We start from the raw sequence: 16,603 nt of genomic DNA on the forward strand, positions 1-16,603 counted from the left end.
AAAACCCAGATCCCAGGAGTGGGCCTCAGTTTCCCGTCTGTAAAGGGTGAGGGGGTGACAGGCCCCTTCTTCATGGGAGCGCTGAGATGCACTGAAGGCCGTGCGGTGCGGTGCGGTGCTCCTGCAGGCTGGAGAGGCCCCTGGGTAGCACCAGGGGGTGTTGTGTTGGTGTTTGAGCCCCTCCCTCACTGGCAAGAGCCCTTCAGACACTTGGCTGGGGGACATGCTCTGCCGTGGCAGGTTTTTGGCAGGTTTTTAGGTTCCGTCTCCTCTCCCCAGGCTGGGCACAATTTCCGCAACGCCGACTTGAGTTACGTGAAGCAGCTGTGTGGCACCTTCCTGCATGGGCCCAAGCTGCCAGTCAGGTGGGTGCTGGGGAAGGGGCGGGGACCCACGCTGGGGGGCTTGTTCCTTTGGGGCTGAGCATGAATTGTGGGGCAGGAGGGGAGGCGTTGGGGCTGGAAACTGCTCCAGTGCTTCATGTCGCCCTCTTCCTCCTGGCCACGGCCAGCTGGTCCCCCACGAGAGCATGGAGAGGCCTTGCTGGCTTCAACCCTTGGCCACCTGCTCCGTCAGCACCACCTTGCCCTGCACTTCCTTGGAGGGGAGCCAGCTACATCCCTCTGTGAGCTGGGGTGGCTGCCTCCAGGGCGGGCGGGGCTTGAGCCCTCAACCTCTGGCTCCGGAGGCATGTTGCTTGTCCACTACGCCACTGGAGGCTCCCCCCTGCCTCCTTACCTCTGGGCTCCCCTTATCTTTCCTGTGTTCCGGGGGCTGCCAGCTACCTCCCGTGTCGCTTGCGATGTGCCAGCGTTGGGCAGTTTGGGAGAGATTCCAAGTTGAATCGCGGGGGCCAGCTGAGAATCCTGGAACACTAGAATGGGAAGGGACCTCGAGAGTCCTCGAGTCCAGTCCCCTGCCCCCACGGCAGGACCAAGCACCATCTAGACCATCCCTGACCGGTGTCTGTCCAACCTGCTCTGAAATATCTCCAGGGATGGAGATTCCACAACCTCCCTTCTCTGTCCAAGCCTCCATAATCCTCATCCTTCTGTGCCTCCGTCTCCAGCGCTCTGAGCTCTCGGGTCCCTGTATCGTACGGGAAGGGAACTGAAGCGGGGTCCCTGTATCGTACGGGAAGGGAACTGAAGCGGGGTCCCTGTATCGTATGGGAAGGGAACTGAAGCGAAGCAACTCGTCCAGCATCCTACAGGGAGTTGGGCCGTGCAGGGAATGGAACCAGAACGGATGCCCAGTCCGGGGCTTTCGCGCCCCTGCGTGTGTTTACACAGCCAGCGTCCAGCCAGCTTTATGGGCTGGATACGGGAATCCGTGGTGGAGTCTTCCAGCCTTGGGTTTCCAGGAGGCCGGATGAGTGGCCTCTTCAGGCCTTGATCTGTGTCTCAAACGCCAGTAGAACCGTCTTTCCAGTAGGGATGTGCACAGGAACCAGTTCCCAGACCTGGGAGCAGCCTGCTGCGGGGAGAGGGGTGCTCCCCACACGGGGCTGGCAGGGCCCCCCACCTGCTGCCCTCTTAATCGGTTAATCAGTTCCACGTCGCGTTTCCCGGGATATTGAACTCGTTAACCAACGAAACGGGTTTTCACATCCCTACTTTCCAGCGCGCCGTGTGTGCGCCAGTCCGAAGGCGGGAGACCTCACTTGTGGCTGCTACATGGGGCTGGCACCTTCCTATGCTTGGGAGTATCCGAGTTTGCTCTCATGTGGCCCCAAACCTAGTTAGGTGGGCTCTGCTGTACCGTGGCCTGCCCCGTCCTGCGCTGGGACTCTTGTGCCCTGGCCCCACCTCATCAGCGGCTGTCTACGTGTTCCAGCTTAAGAGCTTGCTGGCGAGCGCTGAGTTTGCGAACCTGGCCGCAGTCCCCCCCCCGTAACCTGTCGTCTTCCCTCCCAGGGCGGAGTTTGCTGGAGACCTCAACTTGCCGGACAGCTTTGACTCCCGGAAGCAGTGGCCAAATTGTCCAACCATCAACGAGATCCGTGACCAGGGCTCTTGTGGCTCTTGCTGGGTAAGAGGAGGGGGCTGTCCGAGGGGGGGCCTGCAGTCAGAGCTGCGGCTGCGCCAGGGCAGCGCTGCCAGAGCCAGCTAGATCCAAAGCTTTAGCCTCTCCAAACTCCGGGAGGGAGACGTGCACTGCTAGGCAGCCCGGCGCAGCGACCCGCGGCCCTGCTGCTGGTTCTACAGACCGTACCTCCTCCACCAGGACATTCTGGTCCGGATCCTGGATATTCCTGGACCAAAGAGCAGGGAGAGTTAGCGGGGCTGGGGGACTGGTGGCAGGAGACCTCCCCTGATCCGGCAAATTCCCTTCATCTGGGACTGGTCAGGTCCTGAGGGTGCCAGACCAGGGAGGTCCGACCTGTAGCAAACTTCCCAGCCCCCTGCACTTGGCTCTCGACACTGAGGGCTCAATTTGCAGACTGGGAAAAACGTCCGTCCTTCCTGCTTAGCTCAGCCTTGCCCACGCGCCCCTGGGGCCCAGCTAGCAAGCCGCACAGTGGGAACAAATTCCCCAAGTGCCTGGTCCAATTGCGTGTCTCCTTGGCAGCAAACACGCGGGCCCCTCCTCTCCTCCGGGAGGGTGCGTGACGCTCTCCCCCCTCGGGGGGCTTGTTTGTTGTAGGCCTTCGGGGCCGTGGAGGCCATTTCGGACCGAGTCTGCGTGCACACCAACGGCAAGATGAACGTGGAAATCTCGGCGGAAGATCTGCTGTCTTGCTGTGGCTTCGAATGTGGGATGGGGTGAGCAGCTCCAGCGTGGTGCGCGCCACAAACCACGCCCTGCGTGGACCTCCCTGGACTCTCCAGCCTGGGATCGATAAACGTCACCACTCGGCGTGGCCCCCAGGCCGGGAAAGGGAGACCTCCGCTCCGTAGCGGCGTTCCCTGGGTGGCCCACGAGGGGCAGAGGGCAAACCCAGGACACAGCCCTGCTGGGTTTACGCTCCCCGCAATTTAAAGATCTCAAACCCCCCACTGCGGAAATGTCTGGCTTCTCCCAGTTCAGTTTCAGTTTTCGGTACCCGCTGTGCCTCTGAGCGGCACAGACCCCTGGACGCTAAGACGCGGACACGGAAGCAGGCACACCGGGGAGTTCAGACCCTCTGCAGCCTATTAGGAACTGGGGAAACTTTTGGGATAGGGAACACCTATACAAAAAGGATGGGCTCCACCTACATCAAAATGGAGCCAGACTGCTGACACGTCACATTTAAAAAGGTCACAGAGCAGTTTTGAAACTAAGGACTGGGGGAAAGCCAACTGGTGCGGAGAAGCGCATGGATTGGACAGGCATCTCTTGGGGGAGGGTCTATGAATAGAGATGCTCTAAGTTCTAGTCAGGCGGAGGTGATGGGAGTATGGGTCCGATCAAATGAGAATCAAACGAAAGAGTCTAACACATCAGGGAATGGCAGATCAATCGTGACAAATTATTGAAGTGCTTATATGCCAGTGCTAGAAGTCTAAATAGGAAAATGGGTGAACTGGAGTGCCTAGTTTTAAAGGAGGATATTGATACAAAAGGCATCACAGAGACTTGGTGGAATGAGGACAATCAATGGGGGACAGTCCTACCCAGGTACAAAATACATCGGAAGGACATAGCAGGTCATGCTGGTGGGAGAGTGGCACTATACGTGAAAGAAAATGTAGAATCAGATGAAGTAAAAATCTTAAATGAGCCAAAATGTTCCATAGAATCTCTATGGATAGAATCATAGAACACTAGGACTGGAAGGGACCTCGAGAGGTCATCGAGTCCAGTCCCCTGCCCTCATGGCAGGACCAAATACTGTCTAGACCATCCCTGACAGACATTTATCTAACCTGCTCTTAAATATCTCCAGAGATGGGGATTCCACAACCTCCCTGGGCAATTTATTCCAGTGTTTCACCACCCTGACAGTTAGGAACTTTTTCCTAATGTCCAACCTAAACCTCCCTTGCTGCAGTTTAAGCCCATTGGATAGTAATTCCATGCTCCAATAATAAGAATATAACTGTAGGGATCTATTATCGACCACCTGATCAGGACCGTGATAGTGACTATGAAATGCGAAGGGAGATTAGAGAGACTATCAAATTAAAAAACTCCACAATAATAAAAACAATAGGGGATTTCAACTGTCCCCGTATTGACTGGGTACCTGTCACCTCAGGACGGGATGCAGAGATAAAATTTCTTGAGACATTAAATGACTGCTTCTTGGAGCAGCTGGTTCTGGAACCCCCAAGGCAGAAGCAGTTCTTGATTTAGTCCTAAGTGGAGCACAGGATCTGGGTCAGGAGGTGACTATAACTGGCCCGCTTGGAAATAGTGGCCATGATGTGATAAAATTTAACATCCCTGTGGTGGGAAAAACCCCTCAGCAGCCCAACACTGGCATTTAATTGCAGAAAGGGGAACTACACAAAAATGAGGAAGTTAAACAGAAGTTAAAAGGTACAGTGACAAATTTAAAAGCGACAAGGAGTCCTGTGGCACCTTATAGACTAACAGATCTATTGGAGCATAAGCTTCGTGGGCAAAGACCCACTTCGTCAGATGCATGCAGTGGAAATTTCCAGAGGCAGCTATAAATATGCCGGCCACAATCAGGCTAGAGATAACGAGGTTAATTCAGTCAAGGAGGGCGAGGCCCACTTCTAGCAGCTGATGTGGAGGTGTGAATACCAAGAGAGGAGAAACTGCTTTTGTAAGTGGCTAGCTGTGACGTAGTGGGGGTACTTGCTGGGCTGTGGTGACCTCTGCTGTCTGGAGCAAGACCCAGCAGGGAAAACCTCATTATGCAAAGGTGACTCAAAAACCTGTCTGACCTGCGGCCCCCCATGGGGAGAAACAAAGGGAGGTAGAATGCTGCCCTGGCTGGGGGGCAGGGCTGGAGGAGAGGGAGTTAGTTCCTGGCTGGAAAGCAGGGGAGAAGGAACTGGGGAGGGGGCTGGGATTCCCCTATCTCAAGGGGGGCACTGAGGCCTCTTAGCCCCAGTTCCTGTAACCAGATTACATCTGTGCTGTGCTGTATGGTGGAGAAGCAATAAACCACCCTGGTGAAGTCGGTTCGTGCCATTCCGGGGCTGCAGGAGACTGGGGAACCCCAACGTGCCGTCACACTAGCCATTCTCAGTCTTTGTTTAATCCTAAACGGATGGTATCAAATTTGCAGATGAACTGTAGCTCAGCAGTTTCTCTTTGAAGTCTGGTCTTGAAGTTTTTTTTTGCTGCAGGATGGCTCCTTTTAAATCTGCTACTGTGTGTCCAGGGAGATTGAAGTGTTCCCCTACAGGGTTTTGTATGTTGCCATTCCTAATAGCTGATTTGTGTCCATTGATTCTTTTACGTAGGGACTGTCCAGTTTGGCCGACGTATATAGCAGAGGGTCATTGCTGGCACATGATGGCGTATATTACATTGGTAGATGTGCGCGTGAATGAGCCAGTGATGTTGTGGCTAATCTGGTTAGGTCCTGTGATGGTGTCGCTGGTGTAGATATGAGGGCAGAGTTGGCACCGAGGTTTGTTGCAGGGATTGGTTCCTGAGTTAGTTACTGTGGTGCGGTGTGTAGTTGCTGGTGAGAATTTGCTTCAGGTTGGCGGGTTGTCTGTGGGCAAGGACTGGCCTGCCTCCCGAGGCCTGTGAAAGTGAGGGATCATTGTCCGGGATGGGTTGTAGATCACTGATGATGCATTGGAGAGGTTTTAGCTGAGGAGATGACCAGTGGTGTTCTGTTGGTTTCTTTCTTGGGCTTGTCTTCAAGTTACCTGCCTCTGGAAATTTACATGCATCTGACGAAGTGGGTCTTTTCCCACGAAAGCTTATGCTCCAATACATCTGTTAGTCTATAAGGTGCCACAGGACTCCTTGTCGCTTTTGCAGATCCAGACTAACACGGCTACCCCTCTGATAAGTGACAAAAGTAAAATCTCTGCAAGATGCATGGAAACTTTTCGAAGACACCATAATAGAGGCCCAACTTAAATGTATACCCCAAATTAAAAAACACAGTAAGAGAACCAAAAAGGTGCCATCGTGGCTTAACAATCAAGTAAAAGAAGCAGTGAGAGAAAAAGACATCTTTTAAAAAGTGGAAGTCAAATCCTAGTGAGGAAAATAGAAAGGAGCATAAACTTTGTCAAATTGTGTAAAACTATAATAAGAAAAACCAAAAAGGAGCTTGAAGAGCAGCTAGCCAAAAACTCAAAAAGTAATAGCAAAATGTTTAAGTACATCAGAAGCAGGAAGCCGGCTAAACAACCAATGGGGCCCTTGGATGATCGAGATGCTAAAGGAGCCCTCAAATGGGAAATTGCGAAACTATTAACTGTGGTTTGTAACGTAGCCTTTAAATCGGCTTTCGTACCTAATGACTGGAAGATAGCTAATGTGACGCCAGTATTTAAAAAGGGCTCTAGAGGCGATCCTGGCAATTACAGACCAGTAAATCTAATGTCAGTACCGGGCAAATTAGTTGAAACTATAGTAAAGAATAAAATTGTCAGAGACATGGATGAATATAATTTGTTGGAGGAAAGTCAACATGGTTTCTGAAAAGGGAAATCCTGCCTTACTAATCTGCTAGAGTTCTTTCAGAGGGTCAACAAACATGTGGACAAGGGGGATCCAGTGGATGTAGTGTACTTAGATTTCTAGAAAGCCTTCGACAAGGTCCTCACCAAAGTAAGTTGTCATGGGATAAGAGGGAAGGTCCTTTCATGGACTGGTAACCGGTTAAAAGACAGGAAACAAAGGGTAGGAATCACTGGTCAGTTTTCCGAGTGGAGAGAGGTAACTAGTGGGGTCCCCCAAGGGTCAGTCCTGGGACCCATCCTATTCAACTTATTCATAAATGATCTAGAGAAAGGGATCAACAAGGAGGTGGCAAAATTTGCAGATGACACCAAATTGCTCACGCTCGTTAAGACCCAAGCAGATTGTGAAGAGCTTCAAAAAGATCTCAGCAGACTAAGTAACTGGGCAAGAACATGGCCAATGAAATTGAATGTTGATCTATGTAAAGTGAAGCACATAGGAAAACGTAATCCCAACTATGTACACAGTATGATGAGGACGGTAGGCGGCTCCCTGGGAGCCGGACCTGAGCTGCCTGTAGCCATTCGGGTAACCGCTTGGTTACCCGTTTTAAACAGCTACACTGTGACATCCCTGGGCTGGACTTGCCGGCTCCCTGCGCCGGAGCTGTGGCCGAAGTGGGATGCGTTCCGGCTCTTCGTTTAGGAGTGGAAGCGTCCGTGTTGGGCCCAGCCATGCTGGCCAGTGACCCGTCTCCAAACGGGACCGTTGGCAGAAATGCGAAATCCCTCCGGCCGGGGCGGCGCGTCCCTTCAGCGGCCGGCGTGGAGACCCTGCCCGAGAAGGGGCTCACGTGTAAGGCCTTTACTCACAAGTAAGGGGGGGAGGGATAGCTGAGTGGTTTGAGCACTAGCCTGCTAAACCCAGGGTTGTGAGTTCAATTCCTGAGGGGGTCATTTCAGGATCTGGGGAAAATCTGTCAGGGATGGTGCTTGGTGCTTGGTCCTGCCGTGAGGGCAGGGGACTGGACTCGATGACCTCTCGAGGTCCCTTCTAGCTCTGAGACAGTTATCTCTCCATATTATAAACAGGTCTTCACCCTCCCCTGGGCTGCAGTGGTTGAGCTAAGCATGGGGTGGGGGTCGGCAGGACCAGGGTCTCACAGCACCCGTGGGGTAATGAATTTCCCTGTCTCCCCTCAGCACCAAGCCGTCCCTGCCTGTTAGACCAGGAGCTAGGGAGGCAGGACTCCTGGGTTCCCTGCAGTCCCTGCCTGCTGCATGGCCTAGGATCTCTTGGCCTTCCCTTGGTGCAGCACTTGGCTTGCGGTGCACCTGAGGAAGAGGAAAAGGCCACACAGGCAGCAGCTGCAGGTGGCCGGCGAGGAGGCAGGGCAGCCTATGGCCAGAGAACTTCCTGGGGGCTTGAGACCTGCTTTCAGCTCTGAGACCAGGGGTGTGAGTCACTTCCCCTTTCTGTGCCTCAGTTTCCCCTCTGTAAACAGGAGCTGCGTTTTGCTGCCCTCCTTTAAGCACAGACATCGGGGGGAGCCCCCAGCTGCAAGTAACCCCCTCAAGCCCCTGGCGTCTCCAGACGGCATGTGGGAGCCGGTGCCCAAGGCACGCCCACACGCACGAAGCGTCTTGGCTCTCGAGGGCGCGAGCGCCGGTGTTGCTAGGTGACCTGGCTTGTGTGGGAGGATTGTGACTGGCGGGCGCCTGTGGCTCTTGCAGGTGTAACGGCGGCTATCCCAGCGGCGCGTGGCGGTTCTGGACCGAGAAAGGCCTGGTGTCTGGCGGCCTCTATGACTCCCACGTGGGTAAGTCCGCCAGGGGGGCCACGGTCACAGGGCTGCCTGCGTGGTGGAGCCCGTCTCTGCTCTGAACCCCCTCACCCCGAGGCCTGCGGGAGGCCTTGTGCCGGCTCCTTTCCTGAGGTAACATCCCATCGTTTGCCCGCCTGTAGGTGGGTCCTGGCATGAGCCTGGCTTGCCCCGCAGCCCGTCGGGGGCAGCCCAGGTGCCTGAAGGGGCCATGGGCGGAGCAGCCGCTGGGACAGAGCGTACAAACTGGGTCTCACGCCGGGTGTCTGTCCTGCCTGGGCCTGGGGGGGCCGTCCGGGTCCAGGGGGCTCTCCTGCCCTCGAGGGACCTCCCGGCGTTCTCCCTCGGCTGGCCCCAACGGCAACTCTAGGGTCGTGTTTGTGAGACGGGTCTGGGAAGGCCGTCTCTCCCCACATGCGTCAGCCCCAGAGCTGGCCTGGCCATAGGAGTGTTCGGGGTGGCCAGCCCAGACCCTGCGCTTTGGGGGAGCCCTACGGCTGCTGCCTCAACCTCCCGCAAATGTTCACCGCGTATCTGCGCACGCCAAACGTCCTTACCGCGCGCTGCGCTCGTCACTGCAGAGCAGCCAGTGCTCCCCCGGGGACCGGCGGGTAGTCACGCACGGCCCTGGCAGAAGCACGTCGGGGCACCAGGCCCGTCCAGAGACCTGGCTCGCGCGGCCGTTTCTCTGCCGGTTGCTCCGGCCAGCGGGCGTGAGTCCGTCCCGTCCCGCTCACCGGGAGGCTTCTGGAGCGTGATGGCGCAGTCCTGTGGTCCCCCCTCCGAAGGGCCCTGGGTTCTGCAGCAGCGTCCAGTCTCCCTGCATTCTGAAAACACGTGCGAAGCGTCGTTCCAAGTTTGCTGTGGCCTCCCCTATGGACAGCCCAGCGAGACTTGGGGGGGGGGGGGGTGGACGTGCTGGTAGCTGGGTTTGGGGCACTTGGCTTCAGGGAAGCATGAGGGAGAATGTGGCGTAAGTGCATTGGCTGGCTATTGCGCCCCCTGCTGGTGGATGGAAATGTTGGTGGGACCTGGCTCATCATTAGGTTTCAGAGTGAACGGCCTGACAGCTCTCTGCAGAGGGGGCCGTTCCAGGCCGACGGCGAAAGATACTGGTGCGTCGCTTCGCGCTGAGGGACTCGAGAGCACAGCCCTGGGGCAAAGGGCTGTGTAGTGATGGGGTGTGGGCAGGGGACTGTAGGGGAGAAGCCTGTTTGAAAGAGATTGGCAGGTGGAGGAGCCCTTTGACCGTCTGTCTCACCCCGCAGGCTGCAGACCGTATTCCATCCCTCCGTGCGAGCACCACGTCAACGGGTCCCGGCCCCCGTGCACTGGGGAGCAAGGGGACACCCCCAAGTGCGACCAGCACTGTGAAGCAGGCTACTCCCCGTCCTATGAGACTGACAAGCACTTTGGTAAGAGGAAGGCGCGTGCGGGACCCAGGGCTGTGGGCTCGCGGGGGGCTTTCGGAGTTCCAGGGCCTGAGGTACTCGGGGCGGGCGGGGGGAGCCTCCCATGGATCCCCTCAAGGAAGGGGTGCGTCAGACCCACCCTCCTTCCTGTGCCGAGGTGGAACGTCCCTCGGCAGCCGGGTCTCCCTCTGGCATCCCCTCACGTTGACAGCACCCGGGTGCCGTGCTCCAGTACCCAGCCCTGCCCCGTGGCGCTGCGCAGGCAAACAACCCAGCAGGGCGGGCGCCGGCTCCGGGAGTTGCCCCGTTCCCAAGGAGCGCTTGACTCCAGTCCCCCTTCCCCTGCTGGCTTAAAAGCACACGGGGCTTGTTTCTCATCCACGGAGGTCAGCGTCCTGCCTGCCAGCGTGACCCCCCAGGGGAAGTCCCTCCAACGCCCTCCATGAGCACTGGGGCTCAGCTAGATGGTGAAACTGAGGCACGCGCTGCTCTCTTGTGCTGGCCACTTTCGGCCTCGCAGGCGGCTCGGTCTCATTGCGCCTCTGGAAGAAGCCAAAGGTCCCACCTCTCAAAGTGCGTCTGTCACTGCCCTGGCAAACGGGGACCGAGGGGGACCGGACGCGCCTTTTGCTGCTGTTGCAGACGGCGGCTTCCCAGGCCCGGGCGGGAGAGTTAAATCGGGGAGGCGGAAGCAGCTCGTTCCCTGCCAGGAGCCAGCTGGGCCGATTGGCTCTTGTCTGACGCGGCTTCACGTCAAACAAAGCAAGAGAGCGAGTTCATTCGTGGCTGCTACTTTCACACCCTCCAGCGCTGGGGGGGCCCTGCCCGGAGCGCCGGGCAGACGCGCTCCCTGGGAATAGGCTGGCAGCTATCCACAGCTGCTCCCCCCGGGGCGACGCAGGTTCCCCTCGCTTCGGCTGAGCCGTGTCTGCTTCTGCCCTGCAGGCGCCACCTCGTACAACGTCCCCCGCAGCGAGAAGGAGATAATGGCCGAGATCTACAAGAACGGCCCGGTGGAGGGCGCGTTCTCCGTCTACGAGGACTTCCTCATGTACAAGTCCGGTAAGCGTGGCAGGGACGTGCCCGGAGGGGCAAGGAGTTGGGGGGGAAGTTCTCCAGGTGGGGTTATGAGGACGTTTCAGGCTGGTCATGGGCAAACGTAATGCGCCACATCCCCCAAGGCAGATGCTGTTTGGGTACATGCCTGGCCCTCATCTTGGAAGATTATCATGAACATCTGGTCGGGGTCAGACCCAAGGTCCCTCCAGCCCAGGGTCCTGTCTGCCCACAGTGGCCAATGCCAGGGGCCCCAGAGGGAGGGAACAGAACAGGGAATCATCAAGTTAATCCCTCCCCTATCGCCCATTTCCAGCCCCTGACAGAGGCTAGGGACACCATTCCGACCCATGCTGGCTAATAGCCATTGATGGACCTAACCTCCATGAATTTATCTGGCTCTTTCTTGAACTCTGTTGAAATCCTGGTCTGCACAACCTCCTCTGGCAAGGAGTTCCGCAAGTTAACTGTGCTCTGCATGAAGAAAAACTTGCTTTTGTTTGCTTTAAACCTGCTACCTATGAATTTTATTTGGTGACCCCTAGTCCTTAGGTTATGGGAACAAGTAAATAACTTTTCCTTATTCACTTTCTCCACACCTGTCATGATTTTATAGGACCTCTGTCCTATTCCCCCCCCCCCCCCTTAGTTCTCCTCTTTTCTAAGCTGAAAAGTCCCCTACTTTTTAATCTCTTCGTAGGGCACCGTTCCAAACCCCTAACAATTGTTGCCTTTTTCTGAACCTTTTTCCAATGCCTCGTATTGGGGAAATCTCAGGCAGGGGTTCACAACCCCATTTTGACGGGGAGCCTTTGATATTTTTTTGGAACGCCGAACACAGGCACGGCTTCCCGAGGCTTTCAGCCCCAGCGTCTGCTGCTCCCTCCCGGAGTTGTGGGCGCTTCGCGCCTCAGGAAACCAGACTTAAGCCGGGCACCCCATACCAACGGGGTCAGCACCTTCAAAAGGGCGACCTTTCCTCCCCGTTCACACCCCTCTTCCTCGGCCCCCTGCGAGCAGGGCTGGAAAATGGCGGCTGCTTGCTTTGGCGCTCAGCTGTGGGGTGTGCAGAGACCGCCAGAACGGCCTTGGGGCTTGGGGCTTCGTGTGTCGCGGGGGCGGGCAATTTTATTTATTTATTTTGGGAAGTTTTTGAAGGGGCGGGGCCTCAAGCGGAAGGGGCGGGGCCTCAAGCGGAAGGGGCGGGGCCAAGATACTTCCAGGTCCCCACCCCCAGACGACGATTGGTCTGGCGGTGAGGGAGTGCCTTTGCCCCGCCCCCGCCCCCCCCATGTTTCCCATGCCCCTGGCGTGGGAGATTTCGAGCGCTCCCCAGCCCTTAGGCCAAATGGGGCCTGGGCAGCACGGGATGCCTCCTCCGCTCCCCCCCGCCCTGTGAGCGGTGCCATGTGCTCCTGGCAGGGCAAAGGGGGCTTCGCGCTCCCCCAGGCCCTAATTGACCCGGGGGCAGGGGAGCAGCAAGGCCTCCGCGGACCAGATCCACCCGCTTGACGGGCCAGATTCAGCCCCCGGAGGCCCTTTTGCCCACCCCCGGTGTGTCGGGCCATCCCAGGGAAGGCAGCTCGGGTCCCTGCTGGGGGGAGGGTCACGCACGTCGGGTGTGTTATGAAGACGCTGATTTTGTAAGCTCATCTCCACCCCCCTCCCCGCGCCTCCTTCCCCCCTTGCGGTGCCGCCGCCCTCAGGCCTTGCAGGGGAACGGGCGTCGTTTTCATGCGTTCCTAAGTCCCCCGGTGGCGTCCGAACCTGGGGCCCCGGACCGGCCTGGGTGTCTGACGCCTCCCCTGGCGTTGCCTCGCCCCGGCAGGTGTTTACCAGCACGTCTCCGGCGCCGAGGTGGGCGGCCATGCGATCCGGATCCTCGGCTGGGGCGTGGAGAACGGCACTCCCTACTGGCTGGCGGCCAACTCCTGGAACACGGACTGGGGGGACAGCGGTAAGCTGCCGGGACGGGCTGTGGAGGACTTGATGTCCCGCCACCTGGGTTGATCTCCCCGTCCTTGACCTGAGAAGCAGGCCTCCAGCTGGCCTCCTTGTGTAGCAGGGCCGCCCGCCCCTAGCCAGCTGAGCGGGTAGCCAAGCCCGACACCGTCCATGAGCTTGTGCCCTGGGCACTCCGTCTGGGGGAGGACATGGGTGATGGGGTGTCCCCTGCAGGGCTCTCCAGACACCCCAGGGTGGCGGAGCATCTCGTGTCTGTCCTCGAGACCCCCTTTGAAACGGGGTTTCTGCCTCCGTTCCCCCCGAAAGAGGAGGAGGAAGAGGTTCCAGGGGGACCCAGCCAGCGGCATGTGCGAGTCCTGGGAAGTCAAGTCCCTTGGGTGCTGGGGAGCTTCTGGCCTGAGCTGCCCCATCCCCTCGGACCAGGGAGATGGAAGTAGCTTCCGCCGCCTTCGGGCCCTGGATTGAGGACACCAGAGGGCAGAGGGAGCTGGGGCTGGGGCACCGGGCAGGGGGCCCAGAGAGCGGGGTTCCGTTCCTGGCTCGGCACGTGGCCCAGGAGGCCTGGCTTTAGCTCCTCTGACAGAGCTCAGGCCGGTGGCGGGGAGGGGACGGCAGCTCCTACCGGCCCTCAGACCTCACCTGGCCTGCCCTGTGTTTCCACAGATGTTGCTGGGGGTGGCGCAAGCCAGAGGCGAGCCGGGGGCTAGAACCGGGGGCGGGAGGGGTGATGCCAGGCTGGAAAGTAAGAAAGGCCCCCGGGGACGTTAGCGCTAAGCTGTGCTGCTGCTCAGGAGAGATTGCAAAGCCACCCGGCTGAGTCAGAGCGCCCCCTGCTGGTGTGTTAAGGTGGTGCACATTCACACCTGCCTCGGCGCATGTTTTTATTCCACCCAGGGTTGGGGGGAAAACCAACCTACGCAGGGCTGGGAAAGGGATCGGAGGGAACGCTGAGGGAGCCTCTCGGCTCTTTCCCGGGCCAGGCGTGACTGTCTCTTTCCAACCTCCTCAGGCTTCTTTAAAATCCTGCGAGGGCAGGACCACTGCGGGATCGAGTCGGAGATCGTGGCGGGCGTCCCCAAAACAGAACTGTACTGGAAGAGGATCTAACCCCGGGGCTGGGGGCAGCTGAGCTCACACCACATAATCATGCCTCTGATTTAGCCAGGAGCTGGCCGGCCCCAGGGCCTCCCACTGGGGACTGAGGAAACCACTTATTAAAGCCTTTTCTCTCGTTTTAATCGCGTGGTGGGGATGAAGATGCGGCGGGAGCCACGTGCGAGCGGCTGTCTCTACTGGATCTCCACTCCCAAGCCAACTTGGGGGGGCCCTTCCCTCCCCTCCCCCTGCCACGGGCTCCCTTCTCCAGGAACTGGCGGTAGGGGGCTTGTTCCCTATAGTGCGGGGGGGGGAAGGGATGGAGGGACCCTGGCTCTTACCAGCCGGGTTCCAGGCCCCCTGCTGCCGCGGCCTGGGAGAAGCCATCACTCCATTGTTGAAACACCCCAGCCTAGGCCCAACGGCCGGTGCTAGCTCGGTGGCAGGACGCGCTGGCCACTGGGGTCTCCCTTCCATCTTGAAGTGACACAGGTGAGCGCAGTGGCTGCCCTCAGCCCAGATGCCTGGCTTCCCGGGGGGGGGGGGGGGGGCACACATGCACAGCCCTGCCTGGCAGGGGGGGCCTGGCACGGCTGAACTCAGGCTGAAGCTGATGGGTGAACCTCGTCTCCTGACGGGGTTGGGGGGGGGGGGGGTCTTCAACTGCCCCTACTGCCATGGGCTGGGCCGTAGCAGCTTTTCCTCTCTCGGCTCTGCCGCTCCGGTTAGGAAACTCGGCTCGGAGCCTCGTACAGCTGGGCCGAGGGGGAGGGGGGGAGGGGGAAACGCTGCCGCTTGTGCAAAAGCATTTGAGCAAGAGGGCTTTTGCCCGAACGGGAGCAGCACAGTATTTCCGCAAGAACACACAATCTTCACGAGATCGTCAGCGTTCTTGCGCAAATTCAAGCGGCCAGTGGAGACAGCTGGCAAGCTTTTCCGCAAAAACGTGCCAGTCTAGACGCAGCCAGGGTGGGTGTGGTGTTTCTGAAGAGGGGAGGGTGCTCCTGCAACTGTTGCAGTTTGGGGAGGGGTGGGAAGGAGGCCGACTGGGCCGGTAACCGCCTCGGGGAAAGCCCAGGGCCGGTACCCGCCTCGGGGAGAGCCCAGGGCCGGTACCCGCCTCGGGGAGAGCCCAGGGCCGGTACCCGCCTTGGGGAGAGCCCAGGGCCGGTTTTCTTTGGTGGAGGGATCCCACGTGCCCAGAATCAGCTGGGAGTAGGAGACCCCCCCTGCTTCTGTGGCACTCCCCCCTCCCACCAGGGCTCCAGAGTGGCTGGTAGGAAGGGTGGTGCCGATAAGATTTCTCCCAGGGCCTGGACCGGGAGGCAGGAGGTGCAGCCCAGGCCAAAAGGGCCGAGTGTTTCCACCTGGCCGCTCGGGCCCCTCACCCAGGCCGGAAGGTTCCTGTGGCCCCGTGGCTGTAGCGAGCACTGGCCACACGGGCTGGCCAGAGCCCTGGGGAGTCGCGCACTACCTCCCCCCCCCCCCTGCACTGCAGGGGCAGAGGTGAGCGAGCCCCTCGGCTTCAGCCCAGGCCGTGTGCGAGGGGGGGGGGGCAATGCCTCCACTAGGGCCCGGCAGAGAGCTCGGCCCCAGCCCCCCAGCCGTTTCAGCGCTGGGCCTGGGTCCCAGACCCCTGCTCTGACCACCACACCCCTCCCCCATCTCACTGGCCCTGGCCCGTGTTCTGGGCTTGTGTGCTTGGGCCGGCCGGGCGCTCAGGCCACTGGGGGAAGGGAACCCAAATGCCCCTGGCACTGAGGTGGGGCAGCAGCTTTGGGCTCTTCCCTTATCCCCCCCCTCCCTGCAGTCAGCCCAGCCGGCCTGCCCTTGATTTCTGGCAGCCCTGGCTCAGCAGCTTGCTTAACCAGGGCTGGTGCTGGGGGTTTCAGAACAGCCTCCTTCCCCTTCTCACGCCCTCTCAGCCACCCTGCCCCAGAGCTTCCAGGGAGCAGCCAGCCCAGAACTGAACCAGAAGACTAGGTCCAACGAAAGGTCCATCCACCCCAACGTCCTGGAGAGAACAGCACAGGGAATCATGTCACCCCTGCCCAGCCCCTGATACACTGAGGCTAGGGCCACCCTTCCTGCTCAGCCTGGCCAATAGCCCTGGATGGACCTCACCAGCATGAACTGAGTTCTTTTTTTGAACCCTGTTAAAGGCCCAGTCTTCACAACCTCCTCTGGCAAGGAGTTCCACAGGTTGTGCGCTGTGTGAAGCAGCTAGGTGGACACCCCAGCCTCCTGCTGTAAGCTCTGGCTCATCTGTGCCTGTCTGCTACTGTAGTCACACACTTCAGCAGGAGGCAGTGGCATCTGGTACAGAGCCAGGTGCCTCCACAGCTTGAACGACTGGGCCGGGGCAGTCCAGTACAAACAGCGGGAGTTAGGACAGCTCCTGATCAAAGAAAACAGCAGGGATGTAGGGCCCGTTGGGCTGCCCTAGAGCAGCAGCTGCCTCAGAGCCTGCCCCAGGGCTGGGAACGCCCAGCCTCATGGTATAGCGAGGGAAAAGCAAAGCCGGAAGGGAGCCCAGCTCTGTACACACGGCTCCCAAGTCTTCCCCCGCCTCCTGCTTGCTTGAACGACAGCCACATGGAGGCATCCTGTGATTCATAGAATCATAGGACTGGAAGGGACCTCGAGAGGTCATCGAGTCCAGCCCCCCGCCCCCAAGGCAGGACCAAGCTCCGTCTACACC

At 58.8% G+C, this 16,603-nt stretch overlaps 1 protein-coding gene across 1 annotated transcript in view; it reads left to right on the forward strand.

Annotated features, from left to right (window-relative positions):
- Positions 1–14,045, forward strand: part of CTSB (cathepsin B) — a 32,571-nt gene extending 18,526 nt beyond the window's left edge. The window contains exons 4-11 of the mRNA XM_075923233.1: positions 280–365; positions 1,917–2,031; positions 2,647–2,765; positions 8,286–8,371; positions 9,643–9,789; positions 10,732–10,848; positions 12,671–12,799; positions 13,817–14,045. Of these exons, the coding sequence (XP_075779348.1) occupies positions 280–365; positions 1,917–2,031; positions 2,647–2,765; positions 8,286–8,371; positions 9,643–9,789; positions 10,732–10,848; positions 12,671–12,799; positions 13,817–13,914 (897 nt within the window). The 3' untranslated portion in view covers positions 13,915–14,045. The remainder of the gene's footprint in view (positions 1–279; positions 366–1,916; positions 2,032–2,646; positions 2,766–8,285; positions 8,372–9,642; positions 9,790–10,731; positions 10,849–12,670; positions 12,800–13,816) is intronic.
- Positions 14,046–16,603: the final 2,558 nt, after the last annotated feature.

Source organism: Pelodiscus sinensis, chromosome 3 (assembly GCF_049634645.1).
Source record: "Pelodiscus sinensis isolate JC-2024 chromosome 3, ASM4963464v1, whole genome shotgun sequence".
NCBI lineage: Eukaryota > Metazoa > Chordata > Testudines > Trionychidae > Pelodiscus > Pelodiscus sinensis.